Source organism: Quercus robur, chromosome 8, assembly GCF_932294415.1.
Source record: "Quercus robur chromosome 8, dhQueRobu3.1, whole genome shotgun sequence".
Taxonomy (NCBI): Eukaryota; Viridiplantae; Streptophyta; class Magnoliopsida; order Fagales; family Fagaceae; genus Quercus; species Quercus robur.
In genome coordinates, this window is record NC_065541.1 from 49,457,515 (window position 1) to 49,467,638 (window position 10,124).

At 43.3% G+C, this 10,124-nt stretch overlaps 1 protein-coding gene across 1 annotated transcript; it reads right to left on the minus strand.

Moving 5' to 3' along the window:
- Positions 1–3,954: 3,954 nt before the first annotated feature.
- LOC126696415 (uncharacterized) lies at positions 3,955–5,193 on the minus strand. Its single transcript, XM_050393161.1, has 2 exons — positions 4,342–5,193; positions 3,955–4,176 (listed from the first exon to the last, which is right to left on the minus strand). Exons 1-2 carry the CDS (start codon positions 5,191–5,193, stop codon positions 3,955–3,957), a joined length of 1,074 nt encoding a protein of 357 aa, XP_050249118.1.
- Between the last annotated feature and the right edge of the window lie 4,931 nt (positions 5,194–10,124).

Genomic DNA, 10,124 nt, shown 5'->3' on the forward strand with positions numbered 1-10,124 from the left:
ATATCACCTCTGAGTATTTTACTCAGGAGGCTAAAGTGGCATCCTTAACATCTCGGATGGAGGCCTTGGAGAGGGAGAATTCTGAGTTGAAGAAGAATTTGATCGTTTCTATGGACGAGACTACCTCTTTAAAGGCAAAGGTCAAGACCCTAGATGACGACCTCAGAGTTGAGCGCAAATTGACTCTGGAGAAGGACGAGCAGCTCCTTTCTACCAAGGAAAAGCTTAAAACAATTGCCACCAGATCAGTTGAGGCCTTCCAGACAACTGACGAGTACAACACAGTACTTTTTAGTTGGTACTTCAAAGATTTCGAGCTCCTCAGGAGATATCTGGTCAAGCATCCTACTGGGGTCGACATGGAGAGTATGGACCTGGAGGAGGTTGATAAAGAGATGGCGATGGACAAAGCTGCTCAATCCTCTACTCTAGAAGGTGATGCCCCTAAGACTGCTACTGACGCCCCGACAGTTGAAAATTCTGCTGCTGATGCCTGACTTGGTTACTTAGAAAAAAAAATTTTATTTTTGTGGATGCCCGTCATGTTTTGGGCCCTTTTTTTTTTTTTTTTTTTTGTAAATCTAATTTCAGAACAATTACTTGTTATCCCGTTTTGAAGACAATGTTTGTGGCCCAGCGTTTATGGGTCTTTTTTGGGTATAACGACAATGGTAATCGCCCTTGGTTTTTGGGCTTTTAATTGAATTTGCTGCACACTTACTTGTTTATCAAATGTTTGAGCTGTTTTACATTCGTCAATGATTTGCTACTCAGTCTGCAACTCACCATCCTTCAGAGGGGCTTGAGCACGGCCTAAGTTTTGTTTTGATTTGTTGCAAGGTTCTTGTCCCTTCTTCTTTTCTTTTCTTTTTTTTTTTTTTGCGTGGATTCATCGGTACTTGCGCCCATCAAAGGATTATGCCTGCGTTAGTGGCTTACATCCGTCAAGGCGGAGTCTTGTTACTCGACTTATACCCATTTAAAGGGTTTGGTTAGGTTTATGAATTCGTCAGTAACTTACATCCGTCAAGGCGAAATCTTGTTACTTAGCCTTTTGGCTTACACCCTTTCAGGGGATTTCGTCATGCCTGTGGCTTCGTTAGTAACTTACATCCATCAAGGCAGAATCTTGTTACTTGGCCTTTTGACGTACACCCTTTCAAGGGATTTCATCATGCTTGTAGCTTCGCTAGTAACTTACATCCGTCAAGGCGGAATCTTATTACTTAGCCATTTTGTGGCCTACAACCGTTATAGGGATCATCAGTAACTTACATCCGTCAATGGGGAATCTTGTTACTTAGTCACTATGGCCTAAAACCGTTTGAAGGATCGTCAGTAACTTACATCCGTCAAGGCGGAATCTTGTTATTTAGTCATTGTATACCGTATGATTAACTAGACCTGCTTACACAAAGACATTAGATGAATAATTCTTTTATTAATTTCAAGAATGAACATATTCGTTTGTTACATCTAGTGGTGGTACTTTTTTAAATGCTCAATGTTCCATGGTCGAGGGAGTCTTATTCCGTCCATGATTTCCAGGTGGTAACTACCTTGTCTTGAATAGTGAACGACTCGATAAGGTCCTTCCCATGTGGGACTCAGCTTTCCTTGGGGAGGGTCTTTAGTTGCTGTGGTGGTCTTGCGCAGGACGAGGTCACCAATGTCCAATCGTCTGAGTTTAACCCTCTTATTGTAGTATTCGGCCATCTTCAGCTGGTACTTTGTCATCTTGCTGGAGGCTTTGTCTCTTACTTCATCCAGACAGTCCAGGTTGAGTCGTAGTTCGTCATCATTGCACTCTTCGTTGAACACCTCTCGTCTGACGCTTGTTACTCCTACTTCGACCGGGATTACTGCTTCAGTGCCATAGGTAAGCCTGAAGGGGGTCTCTCCTGTTAGGGTTCTCGCCGTGGTTCTGTAAGCCCATAGGACATTAGGTAATTCTTCTAGCCAAGAACCCTTCGCGTCGTCCAGCTTGGCTTTGATAATCTTGAGCAACACTCGATTCGCCTCTTCCGTCTGTCCATTTGCTTGGGAATGAACTGGGGACGAGAACTGATTCCTGATTCCAAGGTTTGAACAGAAGTCTCTAAAGCCTTGGCTGTCAAACTGTCTCCCGTTATCTGATATAATCGTCAAGGGAATCCCGAACCTGCAAACTATATTCTTCCACACAAAACTCCGAATTCTTGCCTCGGTGATTGTTGCTAGAGCCTCTGCCTCAACCCATTTTATGAAGCAATCAATAGCAACTAGTAGGAATTTTACCTGATCTTTACCTTGGGGTAGTGGGCCGACGATGTCGATTCCCCATTGTGCGAATGGCCACGGGGAGGCTATCGTCGCCAGTCTCTCTGCTGGAAGCCGTTGTACATTCCCGTATCGCTGGCACTTGTCGCATTTCTTGACGATTTCAACAGCGTCTGCCTGCATAGTTGGCCAGAAATAACCTGTTCATATTACCTTGTTTACCAGGGATCTAGGGCCGGCGTGGTCGCCGCAAAATCCTCCATGGATTTCTTCCAGTATGTATCTAGCTTCTTCTTCGTCGACACACTTCAAGTAAGGCATGGAGAAGCCTCTCTTGTATAAGGCGTCATTGAGGATCGTGAACCTGGCCGCCCTCTTCTTGATCTTTTTAGCTTCTTCTATATTCTGAAGGAGGTGCCCGTCCTAGAGGAAAGACATTATGGGTGTCATCCAGCTGTTTGCGCTCTGGATGGCAAATGTTGTGACCTCTTCAATACTGGGGTGTTTTTGGACTTCCATCGCCAAGTCTGTGCTAATCTCTCCTTTTTCTGACGATGCTAGTTTCGAGACTTCGTCTGCCCCCATATTCTGGCTTCTTGGGATCTGTATGAACTCCACTGTATCGAACTCTTGAGTTAGATGTCTCGTCAGCCTGAGGTATTTCTACATCCTCTCTTCCTTTGCTTCGTACTCCCCCCTGATATGCCCGATCACTAGTTTTGAATCATTTTGGACTAACAGGTTTTTAGCTCCAAGCGCCTTTCCAAGCCTCAATCCCGTCAGTATCCCTTCGTATTCAGCTTCGTTGTTGGTAGCCGAAAATTTTAGTTGGACTCCATACTTAAGCATCTCTCCGTCGGGGGTGGTTATGACGACCCCTACTCCCCCCCTCCTTTGGGCTGACGAACCATCAGTTTGTATCATCCATCGCTCAACTTCGTCGGTGAGGCTGTCCTCGTCCGGAAAGGTAAACTCTACAACGAAGTCCGCCAAAGCTTGCGCCTTGATTGCTGTTCTGGGATGGTACTCAATGTCAAATTGACTAAGTTCAATTGCCCACTGGACCATTCTTCCGTCTGCCTCAGGTTTGTTCATCGATTTCTTGATCGGTTGGTCCGTCATCACGAGGATGGGATTTGCCTGAAAGTATTGCCTTAGCTTGCGCGAGGCTACTATTAACGCAAACGCGATCTTTTCAATTCGTGGATACCTAAACTCAGCCCCTTGGAAGGCTTGGCTGACGTAATAAACTGGGAGCTGCTTCTTACCTTCTTCTCTAATCAAGGCCGCACTCACTGCCGAAGCTGACATTGCCAGGTATAAGTATAAGTCTTCCCCTTCTTTGGACGGGCTTAAGAGGGGTGGACTACTTAGGTAACACTTTAATTCTTGGAACGCTGCTTCACATTTGTCAGTCCAGGCGAAAGCCTGCTTCAAGGTCTTGAAAAAGGGTAGGCACTTGTCCGTAGCTCTGGAGACGAACTTGTTTAAAGCTATTATCCTTCCTGTGAGCTTCTAGACTTCCTTGACGGTTCTAGGCGATGCCATGTTGATTATGGCTTGCACTTTCTCTGGGTTTACTTCTATTCCTCTTTGGGACACCATGAATCCCAGGAATTTCCCTGAAGCTACCCCAAAAACACACTTACTAGGATTCAACCTCATCTGGTATTTTTTTAGGGTGGCAAACGTCTCCTACAGGTCGTCCAGATGTGTGAGTTCTTCCTTACTCTTGACGAGCATATCATCCACGTATACTTCAATGTTCCTGTCAATTTGTTGACTGAATATTTTGTTCACCAGCCTCTGATACGTAGCTCCAGCGTTCTTTAATCCAAAAGGCATTACCTTGTAACAATAGAGTCCTTGACTCGTGATGAAAGCAGTCTTCTCCTGGTCTTCCTTAGCCATCCTTATCTGGTTATATCCCGAGAAAACGTCCATAAACGTCAGTAACTTGTGCCCGGCTGTGGAGTCCACGAGCTGATCTATTCTCGATAGAGGGAATCTATCCTTCGAGCACGCCTTGTTTAGGTCTGTGAAGTCTACACACATCCTCCATTTTCCATTTGCTTTCTTCACTAGGACGACATTTGCGAGCCATTCAGGATAGTACACTTCCCGGATGAACCCTGCTATCAAGAGTTTGGTAACTTCATCTGCAACTGCTTGATCTCGTTCTGGGGCGAAGACTCTTCGTCTTTGCTGGACGAGTTTCCGCTCCGAGTTCACATTCAACTTATGCTGGATGACTTCTGGAGCTATGCCCGGCATGTCCTCGTGGCTCCATGCGAAGACATCTAGATTTTCTTTAAGGAATTGGATGAGTCTTGTTCTCATCTCAGGGCTTAGCGTCGCCCCTATCTTTGTCGTCTTGTTCGCTTCTCCTTCAGCCAATTCCACTGTTTCCAGGGCTTCCATTTTGTCTTCTTCCTTCTCTTCAATCATCCACATGTGGTTCTCCAAGATGGCATGATAACATTCTCTGGCCAGGACTTGATCTTCTTTTACTTCGCCGACACCATTATCTGTTGGGAATTTCACCTTCAAACAGTAGGTGGACGTGGCCGCTTTCCATTTGTTGAGTGTGGGCCTCCCAATGATGACATTGTAGGATGAGGGGCAATCCACCACTAGGAAGTCTAACTGACGGGTTAACTGCACCGGGTACATCCCTACCGTCACTGTCAACGTCACTATGCCCCTGGGGTATACCCTGTCTCCACTGAAACTAACGAGGGGAGAGTCAAATGGGAGTAGTCTCCTTGGATCTAGCTTCAGCTGCTGGAAGGCAGGGAGGTAGATGATGTCTGCGGAGCTACCGTTGTCCACGAGGATCCTCTTGGTATTGAATCCCTCTATATTCAACATTATGACCAAAGGATCATTGTGAGGCTGCTTCACTCCCCTGGCGTCCCCTTCATTGAAGGACATGTCCCGGTCTGTTCGTTGTTGCTTAGACGGAGGTATAGTGTGGACACTATTTACCTGCCTCTAGTATGCTTTCTTGAGGGATTTAAATGATCCTCCTGGGAATGGCCCTCCTGTAATCGTCTTTATCTCCCCAATCACATCCTGCGAAGGTTGGGACGGGCGGTCGTCAACCCGAGAAGAAGACCCATGCTGGTTCTTATTACTGTCCCTGAACTTACTATATTCTCCCTTCTTCACATATTCCTATAATTTTCCTTTCCGTATCAACTCCTCTATTTGCTCTTTTAGGTCCCTACAATCTTCTGTGTTGTGGCCGTGATCTTTATGGAATCGGCAGTACTTGTTCTTATCACGGACGTTAGGGGATGAGTGTAATGGTCTTGGCCATTTGAGGTAGTGCTCGTCTTTAATCTACATTAAAATTTTGTCAACAGGCATAACCAAAGGAGTAAATCTTACCGTCCGAGGACCTCTATCATCTTTTCTCCTGTTCCCGTCGTTGTTCCGACGATTTGGGCATTCCCTCTTTTAACCCCTATGATCGTCTTCCTTCTTTGCCTTGTCTCCTGGCTTCTCTACATCATTTATGGCTGCTAAAGCATCTTCAGCATTCATGTACTTCTGTGCCTTAAGAAGCATTTCTGCCATTGTCTTTGGTGGATTCTTTGAGAGGGAGGCCACGAGATCTCTGGATCTCAGTCCCGCTTTGAAGGTCATCAGCTGCACCTTGTTATCAGCTTCGTCCACCTCTAAAGTCTCCTGAGTGAAGCGTTTTACGTACGACCTTAGAGTTTCCTTCTCTCCTTGTCTAATGGTGAGTAAATGGTCTGCTGGCCTCTTTGGACGCTGCCCCCCTATAAAGTGACGCAAGAAGGCATTGCTCAACTGCTCGAAGTTGTCCACGGGCGAAGTCAGCAATTTTGTGAATCATTCCCTTGCAGCTCCTTTAAGAATTGTGGGAAAGGAACGACACAGTATCTCGTCGAGTGGCTGTTGAAGACCTAGAGTCGTCTTGAAGGTATTAAGGTGATCCTGAGGGTCTCTGAGTCCGTCGAACGGCTCAAGTTGAGGTAAGCGGAACTTCAACGGTACTGGGCATTCAAGCACCGCCGAGGTGAAAGGCGAATCCGTGGCCCTTACCATTCTGTCTACGCTTCGATCCGTCTTCTCCTTAATGGCGTTCCTCAGTTCGTCCATCTCCTTCCTCATTTCTCGAAGAAGATCTGAATTCTGCTCGTCCGGAGTAGTTGGCCTTTGATGGATACTCCTCCTATGGCTATCCCCTTCTCTCTCCATGTTATCTCTGGACCGGTTCTCTTCTTGTTGAGCCTGTTGGACCTGTTGAAGCCGTAACTTCATTTCCTGATTTTGCTTGGTGAGTTCTTCAATGGTGGTCACAAGAGCTTGAACTTGCTAGGCCAAGGCTGCAGAATCTGGATTGGGTTCCATCTGAATGTAGAGGTTTAATGGAAACTACGTTCTCAAATATGAATCTGAAAATGTCACTTCCCACAAACGACGCCAAACTGATGAAGTGCAAATTCGTCAGTCAGAGACAGCAGATGGAACAGACCTTCAGCCCGGCTGATAGTGTCCTCAAAGTGGTCACCGGTGTGATGTTTGCCACAAAGTCTCCGATGCCAAAGTCAATAAGAAGAATAATGCAATATCACAGAGCGAGAAATATATCTGAAGAAAAATATTCAAGTACCTTTTGTTGGTGATGTGAGAGCCTTATATATAGGTTCCCTTGGATTCTGACCGTTGTGGTTAATAATGGGATGTTAATGCCCTTCTTGGTAACGCCTCTTGCTTAATATGGGGGTCTTAATGTGCTTTCAACGGTCTGCATAGCTGTTTTTGTAACCGTCTAAGGTATTATTGATGGCATTGAATGGGCCTGATTCCTTCGTCAGTGACGGAGGCACTTCTTTCAGTTCGTCCATGGGGGTGATTTCGTCTGTAATGTTATGTTCGTCTGTAGTTGATTTCGGCAGTCCAATCAATAATGTCCACTTTATTATTCTCCATCACCACATATTTGGAAAACGATTTCCCCTTGCCGGAGATCCAAGATATGAATAAACATTCAAAAATGTTTTTTGTGAAATTATGCCATCAGATGAAAGGGGCAGAATTTCGGAAGTCTTATTTCTAAGAAATTTTGCAATGATAACATATGAGGAGCATTTGGTCCAGCTGACTAGGGATGAATCCTTAAATTTTTCCTACGACAGAAAACATCCACCCCAAATTCAAAGAAATATCATAAACATAGCCCAAACAAGCATGTGGAACATGCTCCATTTCATGCCACAATGAACACCCCTGTCTACTTGAGATAGAGGACTTGAGTTTGTTTTTACTTTGTTATTATTGTTAATATTATTGAAAATCATATGAAGGAAGTAATTTGAAGTTGTTGATGGCATAAGAAGCATGAGAAAACTAGCTTTATCAGTTGATATCCAAGATATTTCAATCATTGATTTGTAAGACCAATCTCGGCCCTCTCCAGTACCACGTCGCGGCTCTATAGCATACGTGGTTATACAGCCAACATCAAGTTCCCCTGTTTACTAAGAGCATGGTGGCTTTGCAGCTTCTTGTTGTCCATTATCTGCACAGCTCTTGATACCCATTTTAGAGTTATAAACCATGGCAGACTTGGAGTATGAGATTATGCAAACTTCCTTGGCACGCTTGCTTTTACATGCCTCTTGGTCATTTCAATCCTAGCTTTTAAACTCCCAAGCATGGGACAATGAATTCCTTCAAAGGTTAGAGAAAAAAGATCTAAAAGTTAGGTTTTAATATTTACAAAACCTAGTTTTTAAATTTTTTTTTCTCTTGATTTTTTAGTTTTTTATGTTTTCAGAGGAGAGAAACATAAAAGGGTAGCAAAAATACATATTTACCCATGTTTTTAACAGAAATGGATAACGGGAGACAAACGAAGCTTACTTCAAGTGGGTAAAGTGCCAATTTTCAAACTATAAGTTGGCAAATTATTTTTCGAACAAAGTACAAGTGAGCAAAGTGTAATTTTCACTTTCTATTTTCATGTTAGGCATAACCAAGGCCGACTCCACATTGAAGGTAGGGTGGTCACAAGACCTCCTTTACTTAGAATTTTTTATTATTATTTATAAATTTTTTACCCTTAAAAAATTTGTGGCCACCCTAAATTTTTTTAGACCTAACGTAATTAAAATTTTTTTTTGAGAGGATACATAATTAAACTTTGAACAAATTTTGATAACAAACTTGATTGTAGACTAATGCTACAACTCTACTTATTTTTTTTTATATGAATTTTAATAAATCCATCATTGGATTACATTTTCTTCTTATATCATCCATGTTTCAATAAGATCAAAGATCAATATATATATTATTAATCAAATGTTTAAATTTCAAGTTTTTGTAATCTAAAATTATACATAAAAAATAAGTTTATGAATCGAATAGTAAATAATATCTAACTGTCATGAAATTTGACGTATTTTAAAAATATAAAGAACATGCAATTTAATGGTTAGATTTTCAAAATATGTAGTCATGTTAATTTGTTTAGTGAGATTTGTAGCCTTAGGTTACAATTAAGTTTGTAATAAAACTTTGGGTCCCTAAACAATATTGTACGAGGAATAGTCCCAGGCCCACTGAGCGTTGGGCCCAGGCCTTATAGTACAACACATGATCCAATTCCCGTCAGACTTTTGGTCTTGGGCTGAACGCATTTTAAGGCCCAAGCTAAGCCCAAGTACCATAATAAGTCCATCTTGTCTTGAACATATCAGAGGCAAGCTTTAGCCGATCAATTTTAACTTGATTGGGAATGTGCTTGCTCAGGACAGCCTGTGTTCTCGGCAGCCTGGTATTGCCTTGGAGAATATCGCTGCCGAGCAGTCTTTTGGAGGTTGGAACCAGTTCCGATGCTATTACCACCATTCCTAATAGAGCATATTCTTGTTAGGAATAATTAGTTTGGACCCCATCCACACGAGTGAGATCAGAAAGTAATCATAACGTCTTCACCCATCTCAAGCTATAAATAAAAAAATGGAATGAGAAGAAGTGGTTGGCAATTCTGGAGAGAAAATAGGGAGAGAGAGAACTGGTAAAACCAGGGGAGAGAGCAACATAGAGAGGAAAGTAAGGGTGTTCACTAGGGTTAAGGGAAGTCATAGTGTCACTTAGAGAGGAACTGCCCTTAGTAGGAAACACTATGCCCACTCTACAAGTAAGTTGTAAGCCCAACCTTAGGCCCGGTCCGTTAAGCAGAGGTTGGGTATGCACAATTGGCGCCATCTGTAGGGATCTCCTACATAGCTGCAGTTCTGCTAAGATTCGTGCAGGCGAAATGTCCGAAATAAAATCTAGGAGTTATGCCGAAAGTGGCTCTAGGAGATCTTCTCGGGGATCCACTTGGCGGGAAAGAAGGCAGAAGAGGCGTGAGGACAGGGAGTACAGGCAAGAGGAAGAGCAATATGGCCATGGAGAAAGGTTGTTTCAAACACATCAGACACTATCAGGCGCTTCGGGGCATAAGCGTTTTGAATGCTTGAGTAGGTTGGTAAGGGATTTGGAATTGGAAGTAAGAGGTAGGCGTCGGAGAAGAAACCGCGAAGAGCGTGTAGAGGGGTCAGCTAGTGGGGGAGGTGGCTATGGGGAGGGGTCCCATCAATCCGGTTCCCATCGACACCCTAACATTTATTTATAAATATGGTTAAAATATCAAATAAACAATTATTTTCTTGGATCTATAAATATGGTTAAAATAGATGTCCCATCACCATCCTAAGATGACTAATCGAACAAAATAAAATAAACGAAAATTAAAATTTAACCAGTGTTTTGTCACCACATCCCAGTGACCATAGGCAAAACCAAATAAAGGGAAAGTAAATGACGGAAAAGAAAAATAA